Consider the following 21,377-nt stretch of genomic DNA (forward strand, 5'->3'; position numbering starts at 1 on the left):
CGTCTTTGCTGCCAGTTTTTCCTACCGGCCAAAAATCCCTGGCTGAAAAAAGCCCATTCTCCTCATAGACTGCCATTAAAAAGAAAAAGTCCATATAAAAGTGTTGACAGGACATCTTAAACAGCAAATAAGATCAATTATTACACTTTGTATTATGAATTTTTTAATCCGTGGGGGTTTAATATTTGTGAAACTTTCCTGGAGGCTTGAAAAGCGATTTAAAAATTCATCACGCCAGGTTTAAGTGTGGAGCAGGGCGCTTTAAGCCATCCTTGAGTAAAAAATTGGCTCAAGATTGCTAGTTAAGTGGCTAAATTGGTTAGCAGTGAGCTGATCATGGAGGTGTACAAACTCACAAGTCAACAATCACAAAACAGCTGTAATGAAGTAGTATGCACTGATAATGCTCTAACAAGGGAATCTGCAGAGGAGATAAGAGACGCCTGCCAATATTTGCCTGGACACAGATCAGACAAAGTGGTGGGTGGATGTAATGATGTCAGTTGAGCTGTAACTGCTGTAGAAATACTACCAGCAACAAAATGTTGAACTGAAACCTGCTGGCGGTGGCAGAACTGCCAGTAATGTCTAGATCGGAATATTTTAGATTGTTTAGTTGAGTCTAGATTTAATTTATTTGATATTATGAGAAGGAGGAAATCAAATCACATGACTACAAACATATAAAGGATTGTTCTTAATGTAAAGACAGCAAAGATGCAGGAGTCCCGGTGACTTGGCAACATCATACTACCAACAACATGATAAATGTCTTTATTATCATTAATAAAATAAAAGTAGAGCCGCAACTAACAACTAAACTGTCAATTATTTTCTCAATTAATTAATTACTTTTGTGGGCCATCAAATGTCATAAAATTGGGAAAAATGTTGATCTAAGCCCTAGATGACGTCCTCGAAGGCCTTGTTTTGTCTCGACCAGCATTAGATAGTCAGATATTCAGTTTACTGTCATAGACGACTAAAGAAACCAGAAGATATTCACATTTAAGAGGCTGGAATCAGAGACTTTGGACATTTTTTTCTAGAAAAAAAGAGAAAAAGACTCAAAATGATTAATCATTCATCAAAACAGTTGGTGATAATAGTTGGTAACTAATTGATTATTTAACTAATCGTTGCAGGTTTAACTTCAAGTACAAGATCCAAAAAATTTAAATAAATAGTAGAAAAAAAATCATGTTTCAAAGTTTCCCATGAGCCATTATTTGACCTAATATTGACTAAGATATTAGTTATTTAATTCAGATGTTTTCAGCATCAAACAAACATTTTATAAGTAATATAATAATTGACCAACATTGATTGGTCGAGGCATCAGATGCAGATGAACTATCTCTATTGACTCCCTCAGATGCAAAGGAGCAGTGGTTCTACTTTTATCTAGATATTGTACTTTTATGGTTTAATCTGTACTCAGACAACCATCACAGAACATTATAATAATGTTTGATGTGCTGACAAAAGAGAAATAATGTCAGATTTCTGAGCCTAAAAAGCTTTTGCCTGCACCGAGAAGCAGACGTTTCAGTCTGCCGCACTTTACTGTTCTGACTGAGGTCATTATCAAACTTTAATCGCTATCAGACTAACTACACTGAATTATGAACTTTCAGCAAGTGCTTCACTTCCCTTCCATGCACTATTAATAAAATCATTGCTTGTACTGTAGTGCTAAAGCTTGTCATTAAGCACTTCTTAATTTATGATACCTCCCTCCATGACCCTTCATTTTTTATGTCCGCCATAAAGCTCCGACCTCCTGCTTCAAGATTCATTCTGGAAACTGGAAATCTTATTGACATCCACATAATTCACAGTTTCATTTTGCCTCCTAGATGTGTTTTTCTGGCACCTTTTCTTATGCAAATCAGACCACTTTTCCTCACCACATCCATCCAGAAGTAAATATTTACATCAGAAGTGAGCAGCAGAGTCCTCGTGCCATCCCCCATTTATCTTCTGACGACATTAAAACTTGTTGTTTAGAAACTGAGCTTTGCAGTAATTTAATGCTCCCACCAAGTTGTTTGCTGGCTTGTATTAAACATTTTTCCAAACTAGATTGTACTTCGGTTAAGTGTTAATTTAAACACAAAACACACTGATTTATGATGACTTGTTGATCTTGATAGCTGGTAGCTCGATTGTGGTTATGGCATGTCTCAAAATTGTAGGGCTGTAGTCAACCAAAGAAAATCTTGGTCGACTGAAATCTTTCGCGGGGAGGTTGGATGTAACGGGACAGAGTGCACATTTCTCCGTTCTCTATTTCTCTGTTTAGCGTCTTCAGGTTAAGCTAACCCATTGTTGCTAACTTTGGAGCTAACCCCCTTTACTTCTCCAGCATTTGGGGAAACAACAGACGTGACTTTTTAGCATTTATTAACTGACACTGTAGTCTGTACTGTACATTTACTGCCAGACTGACAACTTACTACCAACCTTTTCCTCTGCTCCGTTCGCACCCACCGTCACTTTCCTGTCGTTCACTGTTTCTCACTCGCTACGCAAACATACTACGCAATGACGTATTCCTTAACGGAGTTACGCTACCAACAGTTTCCCAGGCAACGGCACAGAGGCTGACTCTCTACCGGTACAGCGCTGCACAGAGACTCCCAAACGCTATTGATTTCCGAATGATTGGATATTTGACGTTATTGGCCTTAAAAATATTTTTTGGGCCTGGCGGGAGTTCTCATTGTTATAATTATGGGAGAAACACTGATTCAGTAAACGCTCAGTAAACGTTGAGTACAGTTAGACCCAGCAGTCTCCATTAGGTTGGGCGAGTTCAAAGTTGTGAAAACAACGGGGGTGTTTTGAATACACCCCCCGTTTTCACAGGTAATTTGTTAGTCTGTCCCTCCCGCTGCAGGAAATAATTGATTAATCCTGGAAGGCTACTGATGTAGCACTTTTCTTCTTATAAAAGGAACATGGAGATTATTCGACCAATGAGAATTTGGTCGGACGAGAGCATATCGACCAACTAATCGACCAGTCGACTGGGAGACTACGGCCCTACAAAATTGTTTGATTAGATATTATTTATAGCTGTTTTTACAGTTACATGTACCTGCTACTCTGCTTTTTCTAGAAAGAAATGTGTGATGTTTTATTCTAGTTCAGCTGTAGATATAAAGTGGAATTTCATTGTGCTGTCAAATAGTTTAAAAAAAAGTACAAATCCACTCTGAAATTTTGGAATCCGCTCATTCTACAGTACGACGGCGATGAATACATGGATATAAGAGCCAGATGATTATTTCCATACAAATATGGGTTTTATATATTCACTCTACTATCACAGATATCTGCAGCAGAATAAACTTGCTGCTCACACACACCGACCAAACTCCCTCAAGGTGTAAATTTAGATTTATGAAGTCGACACACACTGACCGGACTTATTGATATGTCTCCCAACGATACAGTATAAATCCTCTCTGTGCCGTTAAGATTCTCACAGTTTTCGACATTTCTGCTCCGCTTGTACCTTAAATCAACCTAATGTCAGTCAAAAGCCTGTTATTTTCTCACACGGACTCATCACAGCAGCAGGACTTTGATGGAATTTAATTTCTGTTTATTCTTAAAAGCTCAACTCTAACTAATTTTACATGTCCAAAATCAAAATTGGTTTACCAGTTATGGGAACAGTTATATAAAGTCTTCTGTGGCTCTGCAAGAGATTTTTTAAGTCTGAAATAATTACCCAATTACCCAATAATGACCCACGTATCTCAGCTTGGGCTTGAACACAACAAAGTTTTACAAAAATGCTTTATTGAGATCAGTCCTCCAACTTTATATAATTCTAAATTGCTGAATATTTTACAGATCCTCCCAGATGTTGGATTATACAAACATTTTGAAGTTGTATTTATTATCAATATATTAATTTTCCCATAATTTGTACCCTGATGTCTTATAGTACAGCACAGTATGTACTGTGTTTTGTTGTTATTCTGCCTTTTAACATTTACAAATTTTATGGAAGGCAGTAAACAAAATATTGCATTATAGGAGACAAATAGAACTGAAATGGAGAATTGCTTTGCAGAGGCTCTTTGTGTGCATGTGTTGATAAATGGAGGCAGCAGAGAGAGAGAGAGGGAGAGGAAGCCTCAAACAAGAGAAAATAAGAAAGAAAATATGAAGCGTGTTCACTTGGGAAAAATCTAGGTCACCTGCTGTCACCCTCTCTCCGCTCTCCCAGACTCATTTTGTACAAATCCTGCTATCAGAGTGACAGCTACAAAGCTGTTTCAGAATTGTGTCTCAGTAAAAAAAGGTTTTTTTCAAAGGTGAATCGGCCTATGTCAGGCCACGACCTTTCCATACAAACACTGAAATATTTATTACAGGCCATAATGTCAAGTGCTGTGTTGAAGTTCCCACCTTTCTAACGGGTTAGTTACTCCCTGTTCCTATCAGCTGTGATAGATGAAGGGTCACGGCGCCACGACCCAAACATCTCCATTTGTGTTTGTGTGCTGTCTGTTCCGCAGGTGGACAGTGACAGGCCAGAGGAGACCAGGCTGATAGAGATTGATGAATCCCAGCGTAGTGAGCACACGGTCTTCATCACACCTCCAGAGATGTCTCCTCTGCCTGAGGGGGAGGAACATCCACTCTGCTACAGGTAATAAAAAAAAAGAAAGAAAAATTCTTCTGTGCTTTATTCTAAATACAATTTGCCGAACCATAGCATAGCATGGTGTGGATGGGAGGAGAAATGGGGAAGGTGTGATACTGAAGTAAGAGTGTGTCAAGAGAGCGTTGGAGGTGAAAAGAGTGTCGGACAGAGTGATGAGTAGGAAGCTGGAAAAATTGAAAGTGTGATGATGAGTGTTGTCAGAGCATGTGACCCGTAAGTAGGGTGCGAGACGGAAGAGAGAGAAGAATTCTGCAGTGATTTGAATGAAGTGGTGGAGAGTGTACCCAAAGAGGAGAGAGGGGTGATTGGAGCGTGTTGGGTGAAGGGAACAGAGGTGATGAAGAGGTGATGGGCAGGTACGGTGTCAAGGAGAGGACAGAGACTGGTGGATTGTGTGAAAAGGATGGAAGTGGCTGTGGTGAATACGTATTTCAAGAAGACAGAGGAGCACAGGGTGACGTATAAGAGTGGAGGAAGGTGCACAGAGGTGAAGTATGTCTTAATGCAGGAGGTGCAGTCTGAAAGAGATTGGAGACTGCAAGGTGGTGACAGGGGAGAACGTAGCGATGCAGTGTTGCATGGTGGTCTGTAGGATGAATTTGGAGACTGAGAAGAGGAAGAGAATGAAGGCAGAGTCAAGGATCAAATGGTGGAAGTTCAGTGAGGAGTTAAGACAGGCGCTGGGTGGTAGTGAACAGTTGCCAGATGGCTGGGTAACTACTGCAGAAGTGGTGAGGGAGACAGCTAGGAATTTACTTGTTTTGTCATCTGGACAGAGGAAGGAAGACAAGGAGACTTGGTGGTGGAATGAGAAAGAACAGGAAAGTATATGGAGGAAGAGATTGTCGAAGAGGAAGTGGGATAGCCAGAGAGATGAAGAAAGTAGACAGGAGTACAAGGAGATGTGGGCGTAAGGTGAAGAGAGACGTGGTGAAGGCTCAGGAAAAGGCGTATGGTGAGTTGTATGAGAGGTTGAACACTCTAGGAGGAGAAAAGGACTTGTAGAGGGAGCGAGCTGGGAAGGATGTGCAGCAGGCTAGGGTGATGAAGGATTGCGATGGAAATGTGCTGACTAGTGAGGAGATTGTGTTGAGAAGTTGGAAGGAGTACTTTGAGGGGAGAGAAGGTGCGATAATGTTGGGATAGTGAATCAGGAAGTGCGGTGGATTAGCAAGGAGGAAGTGAGCTATGAAGAGGAGAGATGCTGGTTATATTGGGAGGAGGATGCTGAAGATGGAGCTGCCAGGCAAGAGGAAAAGAGGAAGGCCAAAGAGGAGGTTTATGAAGATGGTGAGGGAAGACATGCATGTGGTTGATGTGACAGAGGAAGATGCAGAGGACAGGAAGAGATGTAAATGGATGAGTCTAAAGAAGAAGATTCTAGATACATTTTTCTGTTTCATTAACATCCTCACAACTCTTTGACATTTTACAGTGAGTCACTGTAACAGAACCATGACACCAGAAATTGCAAAAGGAATTACTTAAACTACCAGTGACATTAATCATGGGCTAAGTTGTTCCTTTAATCATCCAACAGGCTCTTAAGCTTTTTAATCTTAATGTGAAACTTGTAAACAAACAAGTTTAATAGTATTTCTAAATAGAAAAGATGTTCTACTAAGTGCCATCTTCGTACATGACATCCTCCATGAGACTAACCAACACAAGACTGACATTCCTAACAGCGGGGATAAATGGAAAAACCTGAATAATAAACCCAGATGAAAGTCGGTTAATTAATTCTTGGAATCGCTGATAGAGGACCAGCAGGAGTCCGGCTCCCTCACTGGGACCAAACCGAGCACGACTGCCTGCTGGAGTGGATGAGTGGATCAGAATATGTGCAATTTGTATTCTGCAGTCATGTTTCACTCTAAATAATTGATGCCAAGAGATTTTTTCAGTACCACTTAAGTTAAGCTCCCCTAATAATCCATAATGACCAACAGCTTTCCAGAATTTTTTTTTATAAGCTCTTTGTAGATATTTCCAAGCCAAGCGTATTTATGATCACTGTAACCTTGGAAGAAGTCAAAATTACTGCTCAGTGCTGGTTTACTCCTCATGATCTTAAACAGACATGTGCAAAGGGCTGATTTAGTAGAATATATCTGCCTTGTCTCACTGTGTGTGTCTGTGTGTATGTTTGTCCATCAGATACGATGGCTTCCCGGTGTTAAGTCTCGACCTGTTCGACCCCGTGGAGGGTCTGCGGACCCCCTCCTCCAGACTCGCTGCTCGGCACAGCTGTCCCACCAGCCCCGCACCCATGTTTAGACGCACCAAGCAGGTCAGCGCAGCAGTAACTCACTACTGTCAAACATGGATTTGTTAATTTACCTGTTTAGGTGTTAAGCTGATGCTCTACAGAGTTGCCAAACTTGCATCAGAATAAAAGTAGAATCTCCAAAATTGCATAAGGGAGTACATTTTTTATTATATAATTGACAGTCCAACACATCAAGAGCTGCCACATATTTAAAAAAATAACACAACTAAGGAAATAGAGTTGTATTTCTTTTGGTTATAGTAGTAAGAAAATAAAAAGGGGGATAGGAAGTACATGTTTAACCCTCCTGTTGTCCTCGGGTCAAATTTGACCCGTTCTCAAATGTTTTTATATCAGAAATATGGATTTCTTTCATCTAATTGCCTGAAAATCACATGGATGGTTCCAGACCACACACTTTGTAAAAGTAATGATCACTACTTTCATTGAATTTTGGGTGTTTCATTAAAATTTATGGCATCTCTGGACTTTTGTCCTCCCGAGTCAAAATTGACCCGAGAGGACAAAAGTTGCACGATCGATGGGAAATCAGCAGGAGGGTTAAAAGCATAGATTTCAGCCTGAAGATTTAGAGTGACTGCTGCTACTTTTATTTGACTTGCACACACACACAACCACACACACACACACTATCTCCAACTGAAAGTCCCACGTATCCATTTGCCTGAATTTTGCATTAAATAACTTCTTTTTCCAAACCCTCCTCTTCATCCACAGGAAATCAAATCAGCCCAGAAGATAGCCAAGAAGTACTCATCCATCCCCCAGATGTGGTCCAAGTGCCTGCTCCGTCACTGCTACGGCCTGTGGTTCATCTGTCTGCCAGCGTACGTGAAGGTGTGCCACTCCAAGGTGCGGGCGCTTCGCACCGCCTACGACGTCCTTAGAAAGATGCAGGCTAAGAAACTGCAGCCACCTGATGAGGTACATTCCAAACAACCAGATGCATGCTGTGTTTGTAGATTTTAGACTATTTTACACTAATTTTAGATCAATTAAATGGTCGATTTCCCGCCAAAACAGTCATACATGTGCATGTGCAGGTCTGCTACCGGGTGCTGATGCAGCTGTGTGGACAGTACGGCCAGCCCGTCCTGGCAGTCAGAGTCCTCTTTGAGATGAAGAAGGCTGGCGTCCACCCCAACGCCATCACTTACGGTTACTACAACAAGGTACATACACCTTTGATCACAGCGAAGCCAAACTTAGTTACAGTATGGACGGGTGATAAAGTGGTGTGATGTAAATCTGCCAGTGAAGGTCAGAGCTTTTTTTTATTTTTATTTATGTCAGCAAATAACTTAAGAGACAGGACATTATTTCTTTTGGCAAGTCACCAGAATCCACATCTGTGATTTACACCATCGCCTATTCACAAAAAGAGGTCTCGGTCTAATGGTTAGCGTTTGGTGCAAGTGGCCAGTAACTACCCAGTGCAGTGCAGTTTTATACAGGCGCTAATAAAAATATATTAGTGCTGGGAGTTCCAAGTACTAACGTGGTGCTCCGGAGGTGGATTTGTTATTAATATTCTGCTGATTCTGCCGCAATGTTTGACGAATATGTGAACACACCCATGACAGGCGAATGTCAAACAAATCTCCTGGAAGCTTGTCCAATGGGAGACTCCTTTTCCATCAACTGTGATGTATGAAAAGCGAGTTGGAACGATAAAAGCTATAAAAGCCTGGAGGATTGGCTACTATTCAAATCAAACAGTCCCTTTACTCTTATTATACTGATGGGCTACTATTGAGGGAAATACCATTACTCACTTCTGAATATAAGAGAAAGTAAGATGCTGCGAGCGGAATAGAAGACATGATGGAAAAAATAAAAGTTTGATAAAGTCACTATAAAGTCAGTAGTGTAGAGCTGCTACAGTTAGTCCGTTATTTGATTAGTTGATCGACAGAAAGTTAACCTTTTCATGCATGAATTATGAATATTATACCTCAGTCAGGAAGTGTTTTTATTCTCCTTCAAAAACTTCATTTTTTTAAAAAGTTTTTCACATGTCCACCTAGTTTACTTTAGGAATATGTATTTAACAAACCAATGAATAAAATTGTATATTATTTGAAAACTATAAATATATATTTTTTCAAAGCTGTTAAACTAATGTTTTAACATAGTTTAACATATTCTAATACTGTTCAATGCGATGCAAAACCACTGAACCTTGTTCCTGACTCCTCAGCCTCTTCCCGCCGTCTTACTGCATTTATTAGCACATGAGCTGCAGATGACTTGAAATGCAGAAGATCCTTCTTCTCTAATCCAGACTGTCACAGCCCAGCTCATAGGCTGCGACAAAATATGGGAAACCAGACGAGTTAGGATAAGTGTTTATTTACAAAATAATAAATGAGAACGGAAAAACGTAGAAGTCAGTAATCAGTAATGTAGGCATGTGTGGGTGTGTGTGCCGTGCCGCGCTGTGCTGGGAATGGAAGAGGCGTGATGAAGGAGGAAGAGAGAAACTCTGTAGAAGTCCAAGCTTTATAGTCACGACCACACCGGGCCCAGGTGTGGCTCATGACGGCGATGACGATCCTCCGCCCTGCCCCGGATCCTGCAAGACAAAAAGGAAACCAGCAAACGGAACGCTAGTGGAGCAGAGGGGTCGTCACACAGTCTTTTGAGGTGCCAGGCGTTCCCTAAACATCCTCAGCTCCCTAAAACTGCAAGTTACATTCTAATAATATAAATCAATTGATTTACAGCCAGAAAAGTTACTGCAGATGAAGTATTTTCAAGAACAACAAAGTCACAGTAAAAGTATAATTGTAGTTGAAATATAGTCAGCGATGCATGATGTCCAACCTAGTGGACAGATGATTAATCATCATTTTCTCCCAACATACAATTAATACTTGGAAATTTTAACAGTTGCATTACTCTTTAGTTGTTACTTGATGTTACAAAATTTTATTTACCTGCAAGGGTAAATACTACCATAGAAGGATTGGCGAGATATTCCAGAGCTGCTGAGCATCTCCACCTGGACGGCCATCTTGGTTTTGAGAAATTTGTGTTGCACTTAAAAAGGCCGGCCAATGAATGGCAGCGTATGAGATGACGCACTAGAGTCCACTGTGGTGACTGATGTGCAACTATACCATCAAAACCCCCATGCATATATACTGTCCAAGGTAGTGACCACTATGCATGAAAGGGTTAAATAGTTTTGAGTCTTTTTTTTTTAAAGAAAATATAAAGATTTTAGTTTTATTCTTCTTTGATACTAAACTGAATCTCTTTAGGTTGTTGATAGAAGACATTTGAGGACAAGAAACAGTTATTTTTCACCATTTTCTGACATTTCATAAACCAAATGATCAATCTGTTAATCAAGAAAAGAATCAACAGACTAATTGATAACGACAATAAACTTTAATTACAGCTCTACAATGTCGATACAGAGAAACATCATGACTAACTGTACGATATTCTAAAATGTTTTTCATATATTTGACTGACTTCCAAATGACACCTAAAGACGCTCATCAGATGCAGTTTCTCAAAAACTTAAGCTAAAATCTTAGAAAACTGTTATTTAAGTTATTTCATAGCGCAGACTGATTGCAGCCTTGTTTATTGTTTATTCATGATGCACAATAGCTGCGTTAAGTACTCGGTTGCTTCATCACCAAAATTCATTCCTCTGTGGTCGGTACTTAGCCGGCAGAGACACTACATCACCTTAATGCCTCTGCAGACACTCGGCTTTCAGATAAAAAGAAACATCGGTGGCATTTGCAGTTTTCCCCCCCAAGGTTGTTTGACGTTGTGTGTGTGTGTGTGTGTGTGTGTGATCACAGGTGTCAGGATGAATCGTGGCTCTGTTATCGTCACAGCCTGTCCCTGATCTGGCAACCCAGGGAGCATAAAAGTAAATTGGCTGATGTGGGACCAGCCTGTCAGGAGACAAGGCCGTAGTAAAGGTTACTCCGGTGTGTGTTTTGATGCCTCGGAGGATCTTATTTCATCTCGGTAAATAGAAAGAAGGCTCGGAGGCAGAAGGTGGTTGATTCCTCCGCTGACAAAAACAACATCCAAAGTCCAAGGATGGGTGAGCCGAATGCCTCTGAGCTTAGCTTTCATAAAATGAACTTTTATTTTCAAAAAAATACTACATTAAAGATAAGTCAAGATGGTCAGCATCTCCAGAAAACTGACATATAATTAATCTAACCTAAAAGTAAAGAACATAAACATATTTCCTGTACAGGTACAGTTATCCGTGACTGTGGCTGCCTGTCATTCACAGTTTAAATAAACCTGTATCCCTGCAGAACAGGACTCAATGTGAGCACGACTCGATGCAAGTTTCTTCTCTCTGTAGCGTTGAGAAATACTGTAAGAATGAAGAAGAAAGCTGAACAACAGTAACTTTCACTCAACATGAAAGGTTATCAAGAGACATCACAAAAAAACCCACAAAGCTGCCAAATAACCAACCAGACATCAGCTTGTTATTATTATATGCAACTCAAGAATGTTAAAAACATAGTTAAACGTTTCCACCAGTCATTGAATCTCTTTGATATTGATGAATCAATTCCTTTTTCTCACATTAGACTGAGAAACCAGACAGTTCAGTCGTTAAGAAAAACAACTATAACAAACCAAAAAAGTTGCGACATCATCAGGTCGAGCCAGCGTCGGTCTGGGAAAGTCACGGCCGTTCACATCACGGCAGGAAGCCGTAATAAAACGTCTCTGTCTCCAGCGACGTCAGGTTTTGAAAACACTACAAAAACAAACAGCGCTGCGATCTGCACTGTAATGTTTCAGTGTTATCAATGGCTCCTTTTGTGCACATTCGTGTGTGTGGAAATAAATATTCTGCACAACAGAAGGCTTCACATTTTGCTTCCTGACAAGGGAAGGAAGTCAGGCTGATACTGGCCTTTTATTAAATAGAAGGTTTAGACCAGTTCTTGAATCCACTGCTGAGATAACGGAGGTTTACTTCTGACTGAAACTGACAAACCTGCAATGAAAATCTCGTCTGTGCACTGAGTTGCTCATTCAAAGGTTTAACCCTTTCATGCACAGATATTTGGAAGCAATTTATAACCATTCAAGACCCAAATACCAGGCGTTGAAACCCCAAAGCATTCTCTACAAATCCATCTGAATATCATTTTTGACTCTGTGTGATTTTGAGATATTGAATCATAAATTCATAATGGTGGAAGGTGGAGGAAATGCACCAAGTAGCTCAGGAATATCTGTTAAATACTTTTATTCTCAGAGAAAAAAAGCAGATAAGTAAGATGTTAGAAATACTTTTATCAAGTTTTTAATAATATTTTTCTTGTAAATCTGTCCTCTCCAGTGGACGTCATGCACCAAAGGTTATATATTCTGCCTATTGGGCCTAGGACATGTTTTTATAAATGTCCCTCTATTGTTGTTGTTATTTAATGTTCCTTAGTAGTAAAATAATATATATAAAAACAGGTTTTTTTTCCCCTATATTGATTTCCATGAATCACTTTTTACTCCGTTGATGCATGGTGAAAAAGAAAAGTTATTAGTAAAAATAAACAACAATACTCTGTGATTTCATAATTTATACATGAAAGGTTTAAATAAAAAAAACTGTGTTTAAAGAATCGACGTCCTATCTCCGGGAGCGTCCCGTCGCCAGGCTCTCGTCTTTAAGGTTATTATCACAACATTCGCCGGGCAACATCTTGAGGAGGTCAGCCTCGTTTCACCTGGTCCAAATCTCTGGGAGCCTTCACGGAGGAGCAGCCGGCATAATAAACCCCGTTCAGTGGCATACCAATCATGTTTTTCTCGGGAGGCTTCTGAAGTGTATTTTAGGAGCAGACAGAGACAGTCGAACGTGACTTGGCCACCAACAGCTGCAGTCTCTTTTTCCTGTTCGGATGTTGAGTGTGACTGTGGCTCTTACACCACTGCAGTTAAAGCCTTTTGATCAAAAATTCCCTCAAGATGATTTTTGGTTGGGGTTTTTTTTATTCCACTGACTTCAAAATGTTAAACTGAATAAGAATATAAGAATATTTTATGGTGATCTTTGAAATACAAAAAAAAAAAAAAATTCCATACTCTTCATGATTTGAATTATAAATTAAGTGACTCTGCTACAAAAAGTCAAGTGAAGGACTTTTAAAAGTAATTTAGTAGAAGCATTTGTCCTTCAGTCCTCTCCTCCTCCTCCTCCTCCTCCTCCTGCCATCCTTTCCTAATATTCTTCCTCCTCCTCCTCCTCCTCCTCCCCGTGTTCCAGGCGGTGTTGGAGAGCACGTGGCCGTCCAGCACCAGAGGAGGATACTTCCTGTGGATGAAGCTGAGGAATGTCGTTCTGGGTGTGGCCCAGTTCAAGCGGGCGCTACGGAAACACGCCCCCCTCACTCAGAGCCCGCTGTCAGGTAGCGATGATCCGTAACAAGCCTGCATGTCGTCGTTGACTTAATTAACTGTCTGTTGTTTGTTAATTAAGAGAATCTGACCCCCACAAACATGACAGGTTTACAAAGCTGTGGTTTTTATATTTGTGACCGGAAACAATTAAAAGTATAATAAAATGACTTTACATAAGATTAAATTATGTTAAGTTGCTCTTAAGTAATTTAACTTCATTTTATTGGTTTAATTAGGCTGTTAAGGTTACAACTGCGTGACCACATGTGAATTAAGATACTTCCTAATCCCAGTGCCTGTCTGTCTGCACTCTTCTCTGTAATTTGCACAAACCGGTTAAGAACAGACGACAGATCGGTGATTTTAGCAGCAGTCAAGCTTGTAGTTTGGTCTCAGTACAGTTTGCTTTACTATCAGATGCAACATCAGTAACTGCTGACAGTTTGTAGTTGTTCAGAAAGACAAAGTCACATGTTCAGATGCTAGTAGCTGTTCTGTAATTTTGCGTAGCATCATTCACACCTGTCAAAACTACAGGTTGAGACACGATTTCAAATAAATGCAGAATGTTTTTAGTGTGAATTTGGGGTTGATGAGTTCTTAAAAAGAAATTGAACATAAGACAAGTCAGTGATTATCTTCTGGTAAAGCTTTCTTGCTAATGTCACCTGCATCTTCAGATGTTATTAGTTAACTGTGGTGAAAATTAGCAGGTAGATGTGCTTAGTCAATATGAATAAACAAATTAAGCTAGCTGCTAACGAGGATAATCAGATCATCTGAGTGTCGAAGGGTCTAAAAGAATCAAAAGCAGGTTCTGTTGACCTCGTTTTAGCACTTAGCAATAAACCGTTCAAAGACAAAGGATCTGAAGAATCTTCAGTCCACCGTTTCTTCAATGAAACCTGTCAGACTTGAAAAGGTAAACTACGAAACACATCTGTATCAACATGTGTGATTTAACTCCCCCCCCCCCCCTGCATGCTAGTGAACACCTGCACACCCAGTGCATGCTAATCCATGTCCTGCTAATCCCCCCCTGCTTTTTTAAAGATTCTCCCTCTTACCAGTCATAAGCATCGTGCTCTTAAAAAGCTCCTCAGCTGAGTTCAGAGGTGATTTCTGTTTGAACGACACAAAGGTTCCTGTAAAACACACACAGACACTCAGATAACACATCAAATACACACACACACACACACAAATCACCGAGAGATTCATTTTTCTCTTCAATATTTCAGATTGCTACCGATGACATAATTTATAACGCACTCCCCCAACCTCACACACACACTTCTCCCTCCACTCCTGTTGCACACATCATATATATTGTGCTTTCACAGTGACAGTAATGGTGCAGCGTTCACCTCTAAAAAATACTGGTCAACACTCAATCTCACATGTTTTAGATCCATTTAAACCCGAGTTGATATTCATTTGTTATTGGAAACTCGATTGTATAAACTTCCCCAAATAACCGTAGACCAGTTTTCACATTTGTGCATGTTCACCTGACCTGCTGTGCACTGACACTAAAAGATCCCCGAAGTTACGAGACCAGTTGATGGGAGTTAATTAACTGGAAGTGTACCAGCTGAGTCTCTGTTTTCCCCTGTAATTAGCACCAATTTACATATAAACCTTCCTAAGTATTTACAGTTGCACATCATTTCCATTTTAGGAAATGTTATGAAACTATGAGACTCAGACATTAAGACGTGACTGTTTTTATCTTGGTGGCGGGAATTTATTTATTTTGAAGACTTTCAAAGTTTCTGGTGTCATTTATCATCTTTTTTTTTTATGTTAGTTCAGCTGGATTTGATCAAACTATAAAAGCAAAGCAACAACAAAACACTGTTAGACTCACTGGCACAGTTTTTATCACCTGCTGATCAACATAGAAATAAATTAGGAAATAAAAAGAAACCTCCCCCCAGCGGAGCAGAGATGGCGACCGGCTTCCTTTAACGCCTTGTTGTTTTTGGGCAGATGGCAGCGACCTGGATGCTGTGAGTCACGGCAGCCTGGATAGCTCTGCCGACACTAACCTGGCCGAGCAGGGCCCCTACGCCACTGACTCCGTCAAAGTAGACCCCACTGATGATAGATCTAGCACAGGTACACTTCATTCAAATGGCTGCTGCTTTGACTCCATCTTTTGTTTTTTTACAGGCAGCTACCTTGTTCTACATCCTTTTCTTTTCTCTCAATGACCTTTTTTTTTTTTTGTCCTTCCTCATTTGTCTCACTCACCGGCCGGGCCTCATCCTCGTTTTTTTCCCATTTCCCATTCCGCTGTCTGTTTTTTTTTCCGCCCTTCCTTTCATCCCTGTTGTCCATCCGTGTCTCTCCCTGGTTTTGCGGCTGTGGTTTCTGCTCTGCTCTGTCCCTAACCCTGCCTTTCACTCTGGCCCTGCCTGTGTTGCCCTTGCATGCAGTCGGCCGTGGGGGCGGGCGGGCAGCGTGGGCGCCAGGGGGCCTGGTGGCCCGCTCACACTGGGGGGGCTCTGAGCTCAGAGAAGCCACTCTCCACCCAGGTAAACCTCTCTGTCTCAGTCTGCCTGTCTGTCTCTCACTGGTTGCATCTCTCTGTCTCGTCTTACCTGCTCTGCAGCATTTTTTTATTTATTTTTTTTATTATTTTCTGACTTCCTCAGCCCTTCCATCGTCACGCTTTTTCCTTTTTCTGTATCTGCCTCAGACACTTCTGTGATCCTCTTCCCTTCATCCTTCTCTCTCTCTCTCCTCCCGCACTCGCTGCTCCATCTCCCTCTCTCATCTCTCTCTTCTTCTCTCTCTCTGGCACATCAGTCCGCTGCTCTCTCTCCCTCTGCTCACCTCATTCTCTTTTTGCTTTTTCTCTCTCTCTCTCTCTCTCTCTCTCTCTCACTCTCGCTCCTCGCTTCACCACCGAGTGATTTGTTATTGTCAATTATGGTGAATGATTACCCAGAGGCACATTCCTTTGATTACGGAAATCATTTTAATCATGGAGATGGCACCTCGGCAGGAGACTATGCATCGTGCACGGAGAGACTGTGAGGGAACCGCAGCTCACAGCGCAGTAGGAGGGAAGGACCTCGATGTGCAGTTCATTGATTATTATAGTCCTTAAATGAGTTTTGTCACTTGCCATCAGTTGCATTGTGTTACAGCCGGAGCCGCGCAGCCTCATGCTTTATTTAGAGACGACGACCAGAGAGGTTCATGGGAAAGATGAAAGGGGAGACCGAATCAGCAGACAGCTGGTTGCCTGGAGACCCGGGGAAGTTTTAGAGACAGATGGAAGAGTCAGCCTGGAGTGATGGCAGGCCCCCCCCCCCCCTCCCCTCCACCTCACCCCACCCCCCCCACCCCAACGTCAAGCCTTAACAGCCGAATTCATTAGCAGCTGTGAAACTGCAGTTAGTTTCCTCACAGTTACTGTAGATCTCTGCATGCCCTGAGAAGGATTGTTTTATCCCTCACAGCTTAGCCGCGTTTTCTTCTTCTCTCCCTGCAAACAGCGATGTGCCTCCCAGAATTGAGAAGATGAAAGGGGAAAACGTCTCACTAGTTTTCTCTTATGTTGTTTAATTTAGCTCTCCTATCACTCTCTGAGTGTTAAAAAAAGGTACAATATATCCACATCCCTCCTCCCCAAAAGCTTTTTTTTTGCTGTGCAGTAGATACTATGAAAATAAAGAACCTGGCCCTCAAACCTGAACAGTTTGTACAGTAATAGGAGAGGTGTCGAGTACAGTGGTGTGCAGCTGTTCTGCAGAGAAAAAGGTGCTGTCTTCTTTTTTTTTTTACTTGAATCGTTCCTCTGCTGCGTTGCATATTCCTGCGATCTTGTGGTTTAATATCAGGATACTTCAGTCTCACTGTTCATCTTGTATTTCATCTTGTTCTCGTCTCATCTCGTTCTCATCTTTCTCTGTTTCTCTCTGTTCTCTAGGAGATCAGTCAGATCTGGGTTATAACTCGCTGTCCAAAGAGGAGGTTCGGAGAGGAGACACCGGCGTCCAGGACTCCGCCCCCGACAAAGACGACAAGAAGGAGAGCGACTGCAGCTCCTGTCAGTAGTCCGTCTGATCTCGTATCACCTGATATTTCTGTCTACCTTCTAAAAAATCATAACTTGGCAGCCTAGTAGCCACACGGGATTTCCCCTTCCTCTGCCTTGATCTTTCTGTCTCCTCCAGAGACGATTCATTCTCTTTTGGTTTCTCATGCACATCAAAAGCATTTCAGTCGTGCGTTTGTCCTTCAATGGATTTTTTTTTTCGAAGCACAGTGCTGTGTTTCAAGCTGTGTACAAAGTTAAAAAAAAAAGGAAAAAAAGAATGATTTTAAATTATAATTTCTGTGTTTGTAGTGTCAGAGTCAGAGAGCGCCAAGGGAAGTAAAGACTGTCTCCCTCAGTTGGACATGGAGGTCCAGTCCTCCTTCAAACCTCGTGGCATCGTTCGGAGCAGCTGTCCATATGACGACTCAACCTGTAAACCCAAGAGCTCCGCCAGCGCAGGTAAAAAAGGAGGAAATGTTGGATTAACACTGGAATCTCCTGTATAACATATAGATACTGCAGGTTTATGGCTGACACTTGTAATTATTTCAGCTTCATGTCTGTTTTTTTCTGTCAGTTTGGTAATGAGGATCACTCTAAGTACTACAATACCCATGAGCCTCAGCTGCTGTTGCTATGGAGATGAGGACAGTCAGAGTGAATCAGAACTGTAGCAAATTCAAATTGAGTTAAGTTTCTGAAAGTATTATCAGGTTTCTACAAATCGTAATCTTTAGTTTCAGCTCACCATTAGCAGCCCACTCTACAGAGTTTTAAACACAGTGATTTGGGTGTTTTCTTACTAAAACGTTCTGTGGATGTAGTTAATTTATGTACACAGGCTCGAATCTTTGACTTTTGATCATAAGACCAGAAATGTTCAAACTCAGTTGCTCATATTTTGTATTAATAATTCAGCCAAGAGAGTTTCATGTCCATCCAACAATCAAACACTTCACACTGTCTATGCAGAAAATGAGCAGGACCTTTACTTCTGGAAACCAAAATGTCACGTCCTAATACAGACCCCCTCCCTTCCGCCTCTCTCTCCCTCTCTCTCTCTCAGGCCATGTTGCTGGTCTCCTCTTCACTTCCTCTCTGGAAGAGATCGGTGAGGTCCACACCAACAGTTTGCTCAGGAGACACAAGAGCGCTCTGGAGGAGGTGGTGGGCAGCGCCAGCAGCGGCTCGGCTCTCGACTGGCAGGGCGTGAGGGGCCGCCGGCTGAGCGGCGACACGGTGGGCAGCAGCGGCAGTGGCACCACCGTTCTCGGCCTGGGTATGAGCCAGGCTGAAACCGACCCAGATAAGATTGCGGGACACCTGGGCGCAGATGCAAAAATCCTCTCCAGTGCCAACTTCAGTAAGAGCAAGAGGCCTCGTTCGTTGGCTCTGGGCGGCTTAGCGGAGGCAGCTGCTCAGGACTCCAGTGATGAGGACAGAAGTAATACGGAGGCCATTTTTGATTTGGAGGACTTGGATTTGGACAAGCCTGCCCAAGAGGCTAGAATCAGCTCTCACAACACCAGCAAATCTCATAAGAAACCTGTTGAACGCAGCGCTAGCTACTGCGGCGTGAACACTGTGACGTCCAGAGGAGCTGTCAAGCGCACGGGCATCGAGACGGGCTACGACCCTCTATCCCTGCTGGCAGCAGAGTCCCAGTCTGAGCAGCAACACGAAGATGAGGACCCCGAGGGGGATGAGGCCAGCACGCCAAGCGCCCGTAGGAACCTGGCCATGGAGATCGAGCTCTACATGAACCACATGGGAAGCCCGCTGAGAAGCCGTACACCCAGTCTGGACCTGCAGCACCCAACCAGCCCCCTCCTCCTCCACCCTTCCTCCCTCTCTGCCCCCCGCAGAGCTAGCTTGCCCCACAGCTCCCCCCTCAGGACTACCGGAGTACCACGCTCCCGCACCTACCACCCTCCATCGCCCTCCCAACCCATCTCACGCCAACGTCTGTGGTCGTCGCCGCCCCGTCGCAGCTCTAGCACGACCCCGAGCCCCAGCCCCCGACCCAGCCCCTACAGGGAGAGAGCAGACAGGATGAGCCTGTCTTCACCTTCACCTTCCTCCTCCTCTTTCGCTCTGGACACGCTGCTCACACCGACGCTGGATGTTTTCAAGACCAGTATGGTCTCTGCTGGGAAGGGCGTTGCAGAGAAGGCTAGCCGCTGGTACTCCCGTCTGGCTACGTACACCACACCTACCAAGGTACACAGCCTCGTTGTCAAAGGTTTTATCATTTGTTGTGTGGTAATGCAGGTGGAAATACAGATTAATCTGAGAAGTGAGCACTGCGTTACTATGCAACAGCACATTTTTATATCATACAGGAAGTGAATAGAAAGCAATGGCTCCCTGGATGTTTGACAAGTGAGTCTGAGATGTGAATGTTACTGTTCAAATAGTAATAGTGATGTAATATTAAACCTATACATATATCAAAAACATCTCAATCTTTAAGTGTTCAATAATGCAAAGCAGACGTCAGTTGTTGCAGCTAAAACCTTAATGAGCAAATCTGTTTCAGTAGCATAAGATTTAAGAGTTTAAGCTCTCACATGAGCAGTATTTCAAGAGGAGCCTGAAGTTTGAGTGCTGCTGCCATCTTGTGGCTTTTTGTTGTATTATATTTATTGGGACCATGAACAGTTAAACATAAATGTCAACATTTGATGTGCTGCACCAGAGTTAGCTTATAGTTAAAACATATAACAGCACAATAACAAACAGCACAAAGCAATAAACGCACAGGACACATTTATTTTTGAGTGTCTGACAGGAAGCTTTCCTGTGGATGAGCTTTAAAAGCTTCATTGATTAACAATGTTGATCAGGTTTCCTCTCTGAAAGATACAAAATCCATCATCAGCGACAACAGAAAAACTCCACTAGTACCACCCAGACGGCACGTATCGTCAGTTCTTTGAGGTGGATTTTTATAGTCATTGATTAATAGTCAATGCCAGAGCTCACCTCCTGCGTTGTGTAACATGTTTTATGATGTCATAGACCTGCCAGAGCTTTTATTCTGTACTGAAACATGTAGGTAGTTTTGAGATCTGAACCTGTCACTGTAGCTCCTGTAATGTTCTGTATCTGAGATGCTTAAATAGCCAAATACTGCACCTCCCAAGTGTCTATATTTAATATTTATCAGATCTGAATGTGTGATTAAGGTCATAGAGAAGATGCGATGGAGTTTGGGATTAACTGTGATCCAATTAAAGAGACATGAGTGCAACTTATCTTATGTGTTGCCCTTTACAATATGTTTATATATTATATGATAGTCAGTGTTGCTCTGAGTGTTATAGTTTTAAGATCAGACGTCCATGACGACATTAACCCGCCCGCTCTCCTCCGCTCGTCCAGGACGGTTACTGTGACCGCCTGAGCGTGTCCTCCCTCGGTATCGGAGATCCAGACTGCTCCTCCTTACTAGACGAGGAAGAGTGCGGGGACTCAAAGAGCTCTGTGGTCTCCCCACAAAAAAACGGCCCCGTCGGACTCTTAGGTCCCCGCAGGAGCCCCAGACGCAGCCCCCTCCACAACAGACTGGACAGCCCCACCGCAGGCTCCAGTCTGGGTAGACCCTCGTCTCTGCTCCCCGGTAAGACCAAAAAACTCTTATTTTACTTTTTCATCGCAGCTACAGAAACATATTAACAACTTTTCTTGTTAGTTTCTAATATGATCAAATTTCAAACTCATTTTTTAAAAGAATTTAGGCAAAAAAATGATTTGAAAGTTGTCACTGTCGATTCAGGGTTTATTTATCATCATATTTGCCTTTTGCCAAACAACGAGACACCGAGAGAGAGAATGTCAGGAACGATTAGTAAAGGCATTAAACATAAAAGCACCAAACAAACTGTATCTCCTGCTTTTCCCAAACAATATAAACCCGTCACAGAGAGATGTCCCTA

At 42.2% G+C, this 21,377-nt stretch overlaps 1 protein-coding gene across 5 annotated transcripts in view; it reads left to right on the forward strand.

Annotated features, from left to right (window-relative positions):
* The window catches only part of LOC137200310 (C-myc promoter-binding protein-like), an 83,666-nt gene that overhangs the window by 43,550 nt on the left and 18,739 nt on the right, over positions 1 to 21,377 (forward strand). For 3 of the 5 annotated variants that reach the window (XM_067615323.1, XM_067615063.1, XM_067615148.1), the window contains 10 exons: positions 4,539 to 4,672; positions 6,848 to 6,980; positions 7,698 to 7,904; positions 8,024 to 8,152; positions 13,252 to 13,393; positions 15,378 to 15,506; positions 17,329 to 17,448; positions 17,749 to 17,898; positions 18,506 to 19,659; positions 20,824 to 21,061. In XM_067615323.1, the coding sequence (XP_067471424.1) occupies positions 4,539 to 4,672; positions 6,848 to 6,980; positions 7,698 to 7,904; positions 8,024 to 8,152; positions 13,252 to 13,393; positions 15,378 to 15,506; positions 17,329 to 17,448; positions 17,749 to 17,898; positions 18,506 to 19,659; positions 20,824 to 21,061 (2,536 nt within the window). The remainder of the gene's footprint in view (positions 1 to 4,538; positions 4,673 to 6,847; positions 6,981 to 7,697; positions 7,905 to 8,023; positions 8,153 to 13,251; positions 13,394 to 15,377; positions 15,507 to 17,328; positions 17,449 to 17,748; positions 17,899 to 18,505; positions 19,660 to 20,823; positions 21,062 to 21,377) is intronic. The other 2 variants (XM_067615233.1, XM_067615383.1) reach the window with 1 other exon arrangement.

Source organism: Thunnus thynnus, chromosome 1 (genome assembly GCF_963924715.1).
Source record: "Thunnus thynnus chromosome 1, fThuThy2.1, whole genome shotgun sequence".
In the NCBI taxonomy this organism is placed as follows: Eukaryota; Metazoa; Chordata; class Actinopteri; order Scombriformes; family Scombridae; genus Thunnus; species Thunnus thynnus.